We start from the raw sequence: 16,320 nt of genomic DNA, 5'->3' as shown, positions 1-16,320 counted from the left end.
ACGTAGCCTCATTAGTTGTTATTTGGCAGAGCTGCTGTATATTTAAGTAACAGAGCAAAAGCATGTGTGAATGTGTAAAGTGCATATCCAACAAGGTAAAGACAGGCGGGAGAGGTCACGTGCTGGTACCAGCTTCCACCCCCCACGAATAAAGGCTCTGCCCCCCACAAACACTGGGTAGAACTCCAACACCAGCAAGTTAGAAACACGGATGGAGACCCCTAATGCACAACTCTAGAGTTCACAGTATTACAAACTTGTACATTTGGTAGTTGGTATGACAACTCCTTTCACCAAGTTCAAGTTCAAAGAAAAAGAAAAGGGTGAAGCAATGGCTACTTTGGATGCACCTGTGGTTTTCCATTGTGATTCTCATCACCAATGAGGTTTCAAGTGGCTTATCTTTGAGTGGGATTTACGGGCGACAGCGACGCCAGGGGAGGTGGTTAGAGTGAAGCACGGGATCTCAGAGCAGAGCAACCACGATGAGTGATCTAATGGGGACAATCTGAATGAGCCCTGAACCCACCAGGCACAGCTCAGGGCACGCGCGAGGCTTGCTGGGTGCCTGAGCCTCTGTGTTCCATCGTACTGCTGTACCTTATCCCCCACCCCAGACAGGCCACCCTCTCAAGTTTAGGAAGACAGAACAGAGCGACTCATTAGAGTTCTCTATTATGTGCAACTCAGCAAGTGTGGGTTCTAGGAATAAACTTGAAACAGACACTTGGATATTTTAAGTATAATTCCCTTTCTAAAGCTCTCTCGTGGAGCAGTCATGCAGACAAGACTCAAAGTAGTTACCACAGCTTTGACTGCTGGCAAAAACGGGCAGGTGGCAGTGGTGGTGATGATGAGTGGCTAGGGCTTCTCTGTGTGTGTGATACGTGTGCATCCAACCCTCAGCATTCTGGTCATGTAGGCAGACCTGGCCTGGAGGCTTGCAATGGCTGTCACAGACCATGGCCCCATGGGCCACACACACTGGCCCTGCTTCCCACACTGACCTGGCTACAACGCCTCCAGGAAGCCTCCCTTCAGGACAGCTCAAGTGGTCAGTGTGAGGGGTGAGGTATGGCTCGGGGTCTTTCCCCAGTTAGACGGCAGAGTCATGAATGATGGCAAAGGGAACACACTGCTTTCCAGGACAGAAGGACAACGGGGAGGGTTTCAGTTTCCCTCACATACTACCACCAACAGTGCTCTCCAGCTGGAGGCGAGCGAGATGCTGTGGACAAGCCATTGGTCTGCGGTGTAGCCACAAGGCTTGATTTAACCAGATGACCCTCCAGAGATGCTGATTCCCCTCATGTCCATGGGGTGAGGTGGTACAGGTAAAGTGCTTAAAACAGGGCAGGCACCTGGCACCTGCTGGCTGTTAATATAACCCTACAGGTAAAATAAGATTTTTCAAAAGGACTTCATTATCCTGAGTTGCGCCATTATAGACAAGAATATTCCACTTTATCAAGCTTCACTGGATTCCCTTAGAGACAGGCGCTCTCTGGGGTCATTTTTCAAGCCTTCTTTTACATTCCCCAGAAAGAACAAAGCATGTGCCATAGGATTCAGTATTTTTACATTTCAGATTACACGCAGATTTAGTATGAACGTGAGCAAAGTGTTTTGATCAAACACCCTAAAATAAAAACATCGCAGAAGCCAGTTTTTAAGGGAAGAAGATGCTGATGATGGGAAACAGAGCACAATTATAATCTGGCGGTAAGCTCAAGGTCAGAGATGATGTCATGTGCAAAAACATCTGGAAGACACTTGTTTCTGAAGCACACAGGTTTCTGTGTTTGGTTATGAGTAAGGGAGAGTTGTGTCAGAAACACTACAACATAAAGGGCTCAAGGAGCTCCAGCTGAATTCTAATTTATCCAGGCACTGATGGTTGAAGCTTTGAGTTCTGCAATTATCTGCGTTGGGGGGACAACAGTTGGGAGCAACTTTCTCACAGCATTTTCTAATGTGGGGAAGACGGAGAAAATTGAGGCATAAACCTAAGCACATTGCTACTCAGTACAAACGTGACTGGGTCAGACATTACAAATGATCTACAGATGATCCAACAAGTCGGTCAGGGAAGTTGCACAAATGGTTTTCTAAGTCTTCCCACTGATGAGGACACAAAAGCAGAACCATAACGGTGTAAATGGGGATTGAGGATGTGAACACCTCAACCCTGGTGGGAAGCAGAGAAGGTGTGGGAGATGCAGAGAGAAGGGCTGCTGGCCACGTGGTACGTGTCGAAGCGAAGAACCTCCTGCGTCTCTGCTACAGAGCCCCACACGGCCTGAACAGACATGGCCTAATTCTCCCACACTCAGCAAAGCAACACGGAAAATGGAGCATCGGGAAAACAGACAAATAAAACATACCACACAGATTTTTCAGTATACTCAAAACAAGATAGCACAGCCAGGCTGTATAAACCATTTGTTAAAAAAATATCATCTTTTATATTGTATGAACAGGTTGGAAGAGGCCCTTGCAAGTGTCCACTCACTGGGTGACCCCTGTGCGGCAGGCAGTGCGGATTCCTCTCTGGCTCCTCACGGGGCTGCTCTACTTCACCAGGAATGATGTGCACCAGAAGAACCGTTTCTTTAGTAAATACCATCTCTCTGATTTCTGGGAGAGTCATCAAGACACGACTGGGGTCATATCCCACAGCTGGAGAACAAAGAAGGTGATGGAGGATGAATCAAATTAAATCATGTGGAACAAAAGCAACCCTTATTGCTGAATTCTTCAAGTGAAATATCTTCAGTTAACCAGCAGCTACCTGCTGTACACAAACAGGATTTCCCAATCTATGAAATATTTTTTCATTAAGATGTTCGACATCTGCTGGCAGACGTGACAGTGGCAGCCGGTACACCCTGCACCCCAGCTGGGGCCGTGACCTTTCCTCGCCTCCTCTTTTAAGCCTTGTGGAACATAAATGAATCAAGGCTTGCAGCCTTGACTTTAAACTTGCTTAAAGTCACAGAAGCTGCTAGCTTCCAAGGGGGTTTATTTTACTTTCTTTTTTAAAAAAAGAATTGATTTATTTGAAAACCAGAGTTAGAGAGAAAGATGGAGAGGAAGAGAGAGCAAGCGAGAGAGAATGAGAAAGTCTTTTATCCACTGGTTCATATCTCAACTGGGAGCAATGCCAGGATCTAGGAGCTTCATCCTGGTCTCCCACATGGGTGCAGGGACCCAATTATTCAGGCTATCTTTAACTGCTTTTCCAGGCACATCAGTAGAGGCCTGGATGGGAAGTGGAGTAGCTGGGACAGGAACAGCCCAGTAAGGGATGCCAGAATTGCAGGTAGTGGTTTAACCTGCAGCACCATAACGCTTCCCCCCTGACACTCCCAGCCTCTGCCCCCAAAGGGGGTTTATTTGAACCACCCCATCCTGCCACTGCCTCTGAGAAGGAATTGGAATGGGTCAGGGAGGTAGTGTTCCATGTACTGGGTGAACTGATGCCTCTGCGTTTCTCAGAGAATGACACTGGGGAGTGGCTCTTGTGTCCTGGGCCTCTGATGTGGCAATGAAGCCATGTCTGCTAGTCCCAGAGAGGCCTTGGATGAACACTTCTGGCTACTCAGGCCTCACAGGGATCTGTATTACCTGTTGGCTAAGCCCAGGCCCACCTTGCAGTTTCTGTTTAGCCCCATGCCACCTCCACCCTCAGGCCTCTCTAGCAGCACTGTCTCATCCCTGCCCAGCTCCTGCTGTCTTTCCCTTCTAGGTTACTTTCTTGACTGCCACATGCAGTAGCCGCTATGCCACAAGCAGACCATTCATCCCCCATAGTCGGGAGCCATGTCTTATTTCTTTGTGTACAACTGGTGTCCAGGCTTGAGCCTTGAAGGCTAACAGGCTCTCTGCAAAGCTCACTGCAAGGAAAATCTTCTGAGTTCTTGGTACTCCTGTCGATCTCCGTTAAGGCCAAAGGCAGAAAGCTTCTTAATAAGATGGCATCTTACCTTAATCACTTTGTCAGTTCCAGAAGTCAGTAACCAGCTTCTGGTCGCATCAAAATGCACATGCACAATGTGATGTTTACTGTCATGGAAGGTAGCTGTAGGTGCACGTCTGGAAGGGGCAAAGACAGGCTCTGAGTGCAATAAAGGGTAGTGACATAAGTGAGGCAGAACTAGGTAACACCACGCTCTCACTGTCAGCTTAACACCTGAAATGGTTTCACTGTTGGAAACACTCCTCAGAGCTTCCTTTATTCTTATGCTCTCTTATGATAACAGAGCAAAGCAAAGCAAAAACAACAGGCTGAAGGATCCTGGTAAGTCTTCCAAACGGGAAAGGATGAAATCTCCCAGAGTTCTTTAGGGAATGGCTTGCTCTGGTGCTTGAGTGGGGAGACCATCTCCATCTGTGTGATGGAGGAATCTTTTTAAAACCACAGGCCCTTTGCTCAGTTCAAGCTCAGAGCACTTGTGAACCAAACAGTCTAGTTCGGCCTCTTTAATTAAGAATGCTCAAGACACTATCACGGGGGCCAGCCATCCCTGTCACTTTATCCACCAAGACAAAATACAAGCGAATGTTATTATCTGCTTATCTGCTTTGTGTGTTTTAATTTTCTTTCAAAGCTGGAAGGTCTGGGTGCCCTAGGGGCCATGCTGGTGCCATTGTGAATAGGCCACACGGGGCAGGGAGGTGGCAAAGAGGGCAGCTGTGTCTTCCCTGCTATGGGGGCTTTCCAAACATAGTCTTCTTCCCTTTTTCTGCATCTGAATGTGTAGGACAGACCTTCAGGATACTAAAACTGGCCATGTTACATTTTAACAACTAGCAATTTAGGTTTAACTTGCCAAGTCCCTTAGACTCTCTGGCTGTGTGTATAAGATGAGGATTTTGACTGGAACATCTTTAGGGTCTCTTCTAGCTCTCTAATTCATGAGAAAGATGCTGGTTAACTCCATCATGTTTGATAAGTGGAAAATAATCAATGAACATAAATGCTTACTTATTCAACGGTATTGTAATTTACATTTGATATGAGTAAACAAGAATACTTCACATGACTTCACTGTAATACACAGTGTTGGGAGACAAGTTACCTAGGAGATTGTGCTGTAACTGGACACTTGTTTACACCCAGGACACCTTTCAATTAGCCCACATTAGAGACAAAACAGACTCCCCCAGCCTTCAGCGCTCCCCGGGGGGGCCATATCCTCAGGTCCCAGGTTGCTGGGTAGGAGTGACAAGAAGCAGTTATGTCGCTGGGCAACCTAGCACACTGGTCTCTTAGACAAAGCAGGTTAGCTTTTTCCTGGCCAGATCCCAGCTTGGGGTAGAAAGTGAAACTTGGGTCCCTGTACTTTTGGACAAATCGGCTTCAAATGCATGTATCCCTGGGGTTAGGACAAGCACAGAGAATTCTTTCAGTGTATTCTCTCTTCCACCTCACAAGGCAACACAACTCCTTTGGTGGCACAGGAGGGCTATGCCATGGTCTACACTCAAAGTCAGGGCACCAGAGGTCAGAGCTGGAGCACTGAGAGTAGCTTTCCTGTTAGATTGACGCCCCCAACACAGGAGTTGGTTGGGTAGACTGTGTAACTTACTCTTCATCTGTGATGGCCTCGTGGCAGCTGTCACAGACCCTCACTTCAAACTCGAAGCCCATCAGTGGGATGGAGGAGCGCTTGGAGCTGCACTTGCCACAGACGGCCTTCCCACACTTGCGGCAATGGTGCTAGAGGGAGGAGAGAAGACATGCTGGCTATAGCCACCGCCTGAGCCCCACCCTGCTGGCAGACTTGGGGGCCACCAGCTGCAATCGGGTGAAGATGCCTGATGAGAGAGCCCTAGGTAAAGGCACAGCCCCCAGGCATGGTGTGCTCAGAAGGCAGGCCTCCAGGACACACACCTGACGTTGTACCTACTCTCCCCATCACTTTGAACTGCAGAGAAAACACCCCAATGTCAGGACATCTTCACGTTGGGTGTCACAAGCAAATGTGCGCTCTAGAGGGGACACTGCTGGATAAAGGACACAATAAGGACAATAGCAGAGTCAATCCAATGTGTCTACTTGAGTCCCGCTCATCCTAGGTGACCTAGCATTTGATTTCCTTGGGGAAAAACAAACTGAACCATGGAATCAAACTGAAAAGACTGCATCCTATCTAAATCCCCAAAACCACATCAGGAGGGAGAGTAAAATAATTAAGAAATTAACACCACTTACATAATTTCACAGTTTGGAACCAGTATGAGTTAGGCATGACATCTCTAATTTTAAGGTGTATTTTAATAGAAGGCACTAGAATTCTAAAAGTGTATCTGTAACTACTCACTGGGAATAAATCACTACAGACACAGAATCTAGCTAGACTCACCTACAGCAAGCGAACCCAGGGAGTAAATTACTGTGCAGTCACAGGATGATTTCAGGACAGTAATTTATCCCCACCACCAGCCCCACCCAGGGGTGTTATTTCTTCCACAATCATAGGTTGTTTCCACACAGCTACATCTGGATAAAGAAACATCCATTTCACCAACCTGTCTCAGGCCAATTTTCTTACTGTCCCACATTTGCTTGAAGTTCCAGAAGAAAGGCTGGTCACACTTTTGGCAGGAGTCACTGTCCAGCCATTCAGGAGTCTTGTGAAATAAAACACATCAAGTTACGGTGAGAAGCAGTGAGGACCAGAGAAACTCACATTCAGGAGACTCCTTGACTCAGGATGAGTTTGCAAGTAGCAGAGGGGTAGCATTTTGGTCAATTACTCAAAGATTTTTTTCCAGAACGCCTACCTACTGTCATGCCCTGTGGATGGGATGTGTTGGTGAGTAAAAACAACCTCCATCATCAGTGGAGCCTATCACTTACTGGGAAAGACCAGACATGAACACACATACACAGCCACTGGCATTGCAATGATACAGCCTGAGCACAGTGGCTGCTCAGGGACACCGCCTGTTCACTGTTCCCTCACGGCCATGCCTTGTGGGGTTCGAGACTCTTCTTTGCCTCATGCATGGGGCATGGTGTTCTGGCTTTGTTCATTATTTCAGAATCCATGACTAGCCCTCCAAATGATGCCTGGTGGATTTCAAAGAAGAGTCAGCTGAAAGAGGTTCTTGAGCAACTCTTCCTGGATGATATGCACCAGCTTCCAGAGGCCTGTTTTTAAACCCGGAATTTATCACTTGGCAGAGGACAGCATCTCTTTCCATAAGCACAGAATCCAAGCAGCCTACACACACTCAGCCCTGCAGGGTCTCCCAGAGGTGAATTCCAGGGAATATAGGACTTGTGGGACACTTCCTGTAAAAGAGGCCTGAGCTTATATCAGCTTGAGAAATGTGGCAGCTGGCAGCCGGCCACTCCAGAGGCCACACAGCGGAGGCACCAGGAGGCCTTTTCTCTTGGTTGTATCCTGTCTGTGCTATGGGACAGATTTGAACATTTAGGTTCTTCGACCTTTACGCAGAAACAAACTCAAAGTACAGATTTTATTTACAGAAAGAAAATAAAAAGAAAAGAGCAAAAAGGTAACATTTAACAGCTCTATTGTTGGTCTATTTATTAAAACCACGTCAAAGAAGGAAGTCTATTCACTTTGTAATTTTCATCTAGTTTAAAACCAGAATTAACAAAATGATGCAAATTTTTAAGTGAAAAACATTTTATCCTTAAAAGGTTTATCTGTGCTGTGGTTTCCTCAGAAGATTCATAATGAAGGAAAATCAGGAAGATTAAAAAAAGAAGAAACAAAAGTTTGTCAGACAAATAAATCAAGTGATGCCTATAGTTTGTAATTGCATTTGGGTTAATCAGGAACTTCTAACAACCTAAAGAAACTGAATTAGCAACACACTTCACATGGTGAAAAACATTTTTATATACTCCTTAGAGAACTGATGGGGCATGTTAACACTTGTTTATGCAGCAATTTCTCAAGCAGCAGTCTGTGCACATGAAATTCACCTGCTACTTTACCCATCCCCCAAAAGCCAAAGCCAGAAAGCGGTAATGCTCAGCTATCAGTGACGATGGGGTGTGAGGAAGCTCTGTCCCCCCCGGACGGCCACACGTAGGGAACTGTCTGGTGGTTACTTAGCAAAGTCGAAAGATCACCACCCACCCCCATCTTGGAGTGACAGCTCTGAGACTCTGACACAGGTATGAGGACACACGTAGCAAATGTTTTCACAGACTTTAAGGAAAACGGTCAGAAAAACACTGCGTGGCTTTCTATTTATTTTTACACACTAAAATAAGTTTTTATCTTTTTATTTCATTTTCTCACGGCCTTTTAGAAGTCCCCTCTTGCGAGAAGGTCCTCTGGGCATCGTGTGGAATAGTGAGTTTGAGGCAGATTATTTGCCCTTCTCTGGGGAAAGGGAAAATGCAGACCTACATACTCTGGGGGCCCTGTGCATGAGCACCCCAAGATACACACAGCAAGGAGGGCTCAAACAATGTTCCCTGAGAGCGTCTGGAAACCAAAGCAGACTGACAGTCCACCCCTTATGCTCACTGTAGTAATACCTCCTCCCCACCCCAGGGCAACTTTCACAGGAAGCCTGCCTGTTTAGGACACAACTCAAGTGCCTCACAGAGGGTTTGTAGGAAAGGGGATGTGTGGAGAATGATTCCGTTCTTTTTAATTTAAAAAAGTCTCACACACATGCAGGTAATGATGGGTCAGGAAGCTATATGAGCAATGGCTGTGCTTTCCATCTGCTCGTGAGTGCTTTGTGGCTTTTCTGCACAGAACGTGGAGAGTGGTTCCCTCTTTTCTACAGCTTCCCTTTCCATGGTTGCAGTCATCTGCAGTCATAAAACAGTAAGTGGGAAATTCCAGATCTAAACAATTCCTAAGTTTTAAATTGCTTGCTATTCTTTTAAAGATTTATTTTATTTATTTATTTGAAATGCTGAGAGACAGAGGGAGACAGTGACAGTGAGAGCAATTTCCCATCTGCTGGGTCATTTCCCAAATGACAGCAAGAACCAGGGCTGCAGTATGCTCAAGTCAGGAGCTGGGGACTCCATCCAGGTCTTCCATGTGGTGGCAGGGACCATCGCCTGCTGCCTCTCAGAATATGCATCAGTAGGAAGCTGGAGTCGGTTGCCCAAAATGTGGCTTAAACCCAGTGTTCTCATACGGGATGCAGGTGTCCCAAGCAATATCTTAAACATGTGCCTCAGCTTTGCTCACAGTTTTGAGCAGTGTGACAGAAGTCTCTCACTGTCCTACCCACGGCATTAATTCTTTTTTTGTCCAGTGTATGCATCCTGTGTATACACTACCCATCAGTCATTTAAAAGCCATCTCTACCACGGGTTCTATTGTGATATCACAACACACTGTTTGAATAACTCTCCTTTTACTTAAGAGTGCTCCCAAAGCAGAGAAACAAAGCCAGGAAGGCACCAGGGCATAAACCATTAACTCTGGTACTTGCAGCAATGCTGCGGTTCAGCATATACAGAGGTACTGTTCAGAGCTGCAGGCCTCTGTTACAGGACAAAGGGGGCACTAGTACTTTACATGCATCTTTAAAAAATTTATTTGGTGATTTTTACAAAGTTGATTAGCGTGATAAAGGGTCAAGGGCTAGAGGAAGGTGGGCGAGATCACCATTTCCACATTCTCTTTTTTTTCCTTTCTGTATCTGGGAGAAGAAGGGAGAGAAGGAGAGAAGCCACACCCAGCCTCCCAAACACCTCTGCACCCTGGGATGGAGGACAGCCACCTGGCACCACCCCAGGGTCCCCGATGTGGGGCATGCTCTGAGAGTGCTGCTCAAGAGGTTTTGGTAGTTCAACAGTTCTGAATTACCGCATTTCAAGAGACATGATTTATGTATGATGGCTCAAAGTAATGCTTATCAACCACTTTGTTCTTTTTCTTAAGTTTATTTGTTTATTTGAAAGGAAGAGTGACATAGATGGTAGGTGGACAGACAGATAGATCTTCCATATGCTGGTCCACTCCTCAAATACCCACAACGGCCAACACTGGGCAGGCTGAAGCCAGGAACTCTGTGTGGGTCTCCCACATGGGAGGAAGAGATCCAAGTACTTAGCTATCCCCTGTGCTGCCTCCCAGAGAGTGCATTAGTAGGAAGCTGTATTTGAAATGGAGGGGGGAAATCAATTCCCAGGCACTTAAAATGAGAATCAGGACCCCTAAGCAATCACCTAATCTGCTGCACACAGTGCCTACCACAACCACTTCAATGTATCTGTGGAAGCCACCTCATTTTCCTCTTTTGGACTTCTTCCATGAAAGACAGAGGACACTTGCACTGAGACAAAGCACCTGGCCATCCTTCCCTTCTCTGGCTTCCTCAGTCCCAGGAAGAAACTGGACAGACTAGGTGTGCTGGTCCTTAATGAAAGCAGGTGGAAGTCCAACCAGGACACAAAGGTCCTGTAGGAGCCTGTTAGTATTACCAATACTCACTGTCACGATGCAGTTCCTTTGCACTGAGGGTGCCACGTGCACTTTGCAAAAACAATATTCTACCATTCCCTATTTCCCAACAGTCATGATCATTCTAATTAGTTACTAATAGAACTCCTGTGGATTTACGGTTTAGAGCAAATAAAGCTTTAATCTTCCTAAGCATTTAAATTATTGACTTTTGAAAGGTGATACATTGTGGGTAGTAGCAACTACTCTCTTGACTGGGGTGAGGATATGGAAAGAAATTTGGGGAATTGCTTTTGTCCTTTTAAAGTGTTGCTTTTCTAATTCACATCCTGTTAGAAAAAAATTCAGACAAATGGACACGATCAATGGGGAAGTTTACCCACAATAACTCTGGATAATGAGAAAATGGTTTCCTTCAAAGGACTTGTGAAAGGGGCTATCAGTAAACAGAGTCGCGAAGATGCTCAGAGATGAAGAACAAAAGCCACAAAAATTAGTGTTAAGATAACATTTAAATGTGCTAAAAGTTACAGTATACTCATATCTGGGAAACTGCTCAGAACATAACTCTATTAAACACAAACATAATTATTTCTGATATTTCTAATATTTCTAATAGAACCATACTAAAAGTTCTTAGTTCACCTGAGTCACCAATTCTTTCAATAGCACAAAGCACACATGCCGTCTGTTTTCACAGGGTCTTTAGATCAAAGGAAATAGATGGCTCCCTTTCCTCACCTAGACTTTAGTCTACACCACTGAGTCTACACAACCTAGTTTCAAAGTCTTCGTGAAGTCTCTATCCCAGTAATGTTACATGTCAACGTGCGTGGGAGTAAAAAGGAACTGAAATTCCTTTTATAGCACAAGTTTTAATTCTCGGAAATAACCTCTCTGATTTCATGGTTTCATCACAGAGAAGCAGGAGGGGAGGTGAAACCCAAACTGCAGGGCCAGCCCTGCCCTCTGTGCACCTACCTCCTGCCTCTCCACATCCATGTTCCAGACGACAATGCCACCATCACCGCCACATGAGATGAGCTGCCGGGTGTGCTGTGCATAGGAGAGCGCCTGGACTTTGTCACTGTGAAAGAAACCAAGGGGAGCCCGATGAGGGAATCCCAGGAGAGTTCACCAATATGCACACTACTCCTGAGCATCCATTGGTCGGTCTTAGAAACCAACGGGATCTTCAGAACACTCATGGCAAGGAGAATCTGAGACTGAAAAGAAGTCTGAATGTGGAGATGCTCACTGGTACGGCTGTGTTACCTAGGCCTAGCCCTCGATGGTGACTTAAGCCCAGGCTGGCCTTGTCTTGTCTCCCAGAGTGAATTCAAACCAGTCACTGATTTGAATTTCACTGATTCCATTTCTGTAGTTTTTACTCCTTGTCCTGATTTTGTGTCATTTCTTTCCAGTTTGTGCATGGTTAATAGGTTTTTCCCTTTTAGTGGTGAAGATGATGGAGAATTCAGTTTTATCATCTGATAACAGGTGATCACTACTGGTGGCGTATAGAGATCTGTTCTCTGATGAGTGACAGAAGAGAGGGTAGCAGTTCCTTGGCTGTTTCTCTTTGTATGTTTGTATATTTGAGCTATTTCTAGCTTACATCAATGAAAAATTCTGTGTCTACTACAAGTGATAATAACCTGTTAGTGATTTCTGTGTTTTTTGTTTATTCTTGACTTGCAGCAGAAGCTGTAAGACTAAAAAGCTATTAAACTCTATTGTGTTTTTATGTATAAAATTTGGACTTGTCTTAACCTCCTGTTGTGTATTAAATGCTTTCTTATTATCACAGGTGTTGATAAATTAGGCCACAGCACTTTCTACATTGAAAGAACTCATTCTGATTGGCTTACAGAAAAACAGGTGCCCACAGAGGTAGCATACTCTTAAAATTCACAGAAAATAGGGAGATTTAACCTCTAACATTTTAGATGTGCCAAACTTAAAATAACAATCCCTCCCTGCCACGGAAATGTGAACCAATTCAGTAACACTTAACAAATACAAGTTCATACAATTAAGTCTCGTTTGGCTAAGGAGATTCTCATAATAAATTTTAAAAAATAGCTATGTCTTTCTCTGATTTTTTTCAATGTTAAGTTTAATATAAGCATATGTTTCTTTCACCTGGTCTTACCTTTACTAAATTTACATAGAATAGCTGGCTAAATAAGTTTATATTATTCTTACATGTTTAAGATGATTGAAAATACAAATTTCTGTTCATTTTAATTAAATAATTATTCCAACAAACTTTTTATATAAATAGTAATTATGTATTCTAGCATATCATCTTAAAGATAATTTCCAAGATCTTCACGTAGCTTACAACAGACTAATGTTAACATAGCTGAAAGACAATCATAGCACATCTAGATAATTTCTAAGTTATACGGAGCACTGAAACTTTGATTAAAACATACAATATTAACTGTATATGCTTGCCTCTTATTTTTATACCCTTTAGGGAGGTTATTCCTTTTGGTCTTATCAGTGATTGAATTTACTTCTTTCCATTTTAAGAATACGTAGAAGCAGTGAATGTAGTGGAATTTTCCATTGTGTTTTCATGCGTTTTCTAGTCTGCCGACATCCGTGTATGGGATTTACTCCTTCCTTACAATATTTGGATTGATTCTCATAATTTAAATGTGTGGTTGGAATTACGTAGCTATAATGGGAAAGAAGTACCCCAGTGTATGTGCTTTGTTTTTGAAACAAGGAAAATAATTTTGTCTTAGCGCTGTGGTTCTCAAACTTGTTGGTCTTAGTATATACCTTTACATTCTAGAAATCTGAGCTTTGGTTTAAATGAGAGATATGATCAATATGTACTGCACTTGAAATTCAAATTGAGAAATTTAAAAAAATTCGATGCACTTGAAAACAGCAATGATAAAACAATTCTATTTTATTATCACATGTGTTATGAAAAATTTGCTTTCAAAAGCAAAAAAGATTTGTGTGAAAAGTGGCATTAATATTCCTGCAAGTCTTTCTAATGCTCAGCTAAATAGGGGAGGGCAGGCTGCCCGTCTCTTTCTGCGCGTATCGTGACATGACACCACTCAGCAAGCAGCCTCTGGGAGACTCTGCTGCACACCTCCTAGAGCAAGGATGCAAAGAGTCACCCTGCTCTAGAATCAGAAAGGGAAATCTGAAGGACAGGACCTGGAAACGGAATTTTATTTGTTTGGTTTAGAATACTAAAGTCTTAAACTCTATAAAAAGCATTGTAGTTTGGCCAAGTTTTCTCAGCTTTGATGACTTGCTTCCTTGGTTTTCTGATTAATGCTTCTGACTACAATGGAAAGGAATTTTTTTTAACCTCCTTGGAATCTGCCTAGCAAGAGTTTACATCTCACCAGAATTACTGTCAGTGCTTTATATTGACTTGATTAATGTTCTTGATTATATAGGGGGAAAAAAAAAGAACAAAGGGTCCTCACTTAGAAAAAGAGCTAAATTCTTTACAATGGCGTACTTTTCTATGATTATTTTTAAACATCTTATTGCGACTTTGGTTATAAAGATAGACTTCACCTGTGCTCCTAGCTTTTCTGAGTGCCCACAGCTCCTCTGACAACCCTTAGCTGTTCCTTTCCAGACTGAACCCTCTACTCTGAAAATACAAAATGGAAATTTCAGGCCATGTTTTACTTCTAAAATTCTCTTTGTGACTTTCCAAAGAGATCTCATACAATCATAGAGATCTGTACCCTTACTCTGTTAAAAAAAGAAAAAAGAGAGATGCTAAAAATAATTGCATTGGTGTGTTATCACTTTAAGAGTTGCATGGCCAGAGCTGTCACTTGAAGATGATTTTCCTTCCCTAGGCTAAAGAAAACACCTGGAAAATTAGGTGCTTTATGGGATGTCCGTGGATTTGTCAATGTCCATGTTGTCAGTAACATATTTTTTCTTTTAGGGGAAACATTGATCAAATATTGATCAAAAACTCTTAAAGAGTTATGTAGGATAGCCTGATGGAGAATTTTACTCTCAACCACTCTTGATACTATTGGTGATAGTGACAAGTTAACCACTATGTCACTCAGTCTCTGCAATGTACAGATAATTTTTGCAATACTCAGATTGCCTGAAGGCTCGGCTCTAAGTATAGGCCAGAGACTGCGACTTCAACCAAGCACAACTTCAGCGTTTAATGAACAGTAACTGCATGTTGTAGGTATATTAAAATATTGGGATTTCAGAATAAGCTCTTGGGCATAGGCCACTAAGCTGACACTGCTTATACAATTTCATAGCTGTGCCAATGGATCAAGAATTTCCTTAGATTTCTAGACTTTTTTCAATGTAGATGCAGATGGCTTCTTGAATATGGACTACTACACAAAGAACTAACAGAACAAGAATTAATTAAAGTGCATTCATAAGGATGAATAAAAAGGAGGAAAGTTTATTGTGGTTATTTCTCTGGAATATTGCTATTTCATTAATATTATATTTTCTGGATATATGAGGTTGCCTTTTCTTTTTTAGACGTATCTCTGACATATGTTTAGTAAATTCTGCTTTTATAAGCTAACCCAAAACATTTGACACTGACCTCCAAGTCTCACTGACTGCCCAGAATTTCAAAGTGCCGCTAAGCCCACTTAATTTTGACAGTGACCTAGCTATTTGCACAGGTTCAATGAGATGCAATTTATAAGATATAATTGGACAAAAATCAATTATACACCCAAGACCTTTCCTGGAGTGCCATATTAAAGAATGATGTTCACTGAGGCTGGCAACATGGCCTGGTAGGTTAGGCCTCTGCCTGCACTGGTTCAAGTCCTGGCTGCTCCACTTCTGATCCAGCTTTCTAATGTACCTGGGAAAGCAATGGATGATGGTCCTTGGGACCCACATGGGAGTTCTACAAGAAGCTCCTGGCTCCTGGCTTCAAACTATCTCAACTCCAGCTGTTGTGGTCATTGGTGGAGTGAACCAGAAGATGGAAAATCTCCTTCTCTGTCTTCTTGCCTCTCTGTAAATCTTTCTTCCAAACAAAAGTAAATATTTTTAAAAAAGCAGCCATTGACAGCATAAATTAAAAAACAAACTACAGAATGATGTTCACTGAATCATACATGACTAGCCACTTTAAAAACTCATGGGGCCCAGATTTATACAGCCTATTCTGGAAACTGGTCTAGTAGCCTCATTTGTATGATACTGGTCTTTGGGGGTTGGAGGTATATGGAGAGCTGAGTGGCAATGGTACCAGGCCAGGAACCTAGCAAATACTAGAAACCTCAAGAAATTCAATCAGGCTGATAAGCATTGTAGGTGAAACCTGGTGGAGTCTTCCTTGGAAGTGGTTCCCTACACATGAGCTAGCCAATAACAGAGGATTTGAAAAGTTCAATTAAGTCACCATATCAAACTAACTAGGCAGAAGTTAGTTTTGTGGCTGTAACAGTTGTTGAATACTATGTAGCTCTAGATCTACAAACTGAAGAAAGCCTAGATGGTTAATTAATACCTCTGCACTAATTATAACTAGGTCAAACCTTGCAAGACTAATCTTTTGTGTATGTGATTAAGAATGGTCTTTGAGGTTATTATTATTATTATTATTATGTACTGGGGCTGAAGGAAAACATAAGGCAGACAGTGGGGCTGGAAGAGATAAGCCCAGTATCTTCCCAATGGAGTATTTGGTGCTGTCAAAGCCCCTTTTCTGAGTTATTTGATTCTGTACTGATTTGCAACTTCTACTATCTTTATTGGAGCCATTTTACAACTCTAACAGTTACAGAAAATTGACATTACTGCTAACAATCTTGTGCCGTGAAGAACCTTGTCACTTCTTCCAGCCTGAAGAAGTCAGTACTGTATTTGTTAGCAAATTCATTCTAGGACTCCC

General features: G+C 43.2%; 1 protein-coding gene across 1 annotated transcript in view; it reads right to left on the bottom strand.

Moving 5' to 3' along the window:
- Positions 1-2,374: 2,374 nt before the first annotated feature.
- The window catches only part of WDFY2 (WD repeat and FYVE domain containing 2), a 151,543-nt gene continuing 137,597 nt past the window's right edge, over positions 2,375-16,320 (bottom strand). The window contains exons 8-12 of the mRNA XM_004577496.4: positions 11,406-11,511; positions 6,535-6,636; positions 5,592-5,722; positions 3,987-4,095; positions 2,375-2,679 (exon numbers count right to left, since the gene is read on the bottom strand). Coding sequence (XP_004577553.1) covers positions 2,650-2,679; positions 3,987-4,095; positions 5,592-5,722; positions 6,535-6,636; positions 11,406-11,511 — 478 coding nt within the window. The 3' untranslated portion in view covers positions 2,375-2,649. The remainder of the gene's footprint in view (positions 2,680-3,986; positions 4,096-5,591; positions 5,723-6,534; positions 6,637-11,405; positions 11,512-16,320) is intronic.

The sequence above is a fragment of the Ochotona princeps genome, chromosome 12 (genome assembly GCF_030435755.1).
Source record: "Ochotona princeps isolate mOchPri1 chromosome 12, mOchPri1.hap1, whole genome shotgun sequence".
Taxonomy (NCBI): Eukaryota; Metazoa; Chordata; class Mammalia; order Lagomorpha; family Ochotonidae; genus Ochotona; species Ochotona princeps.
This window is presented reverse-complemented; position numbering and strand designations above follow the sequence as displayed.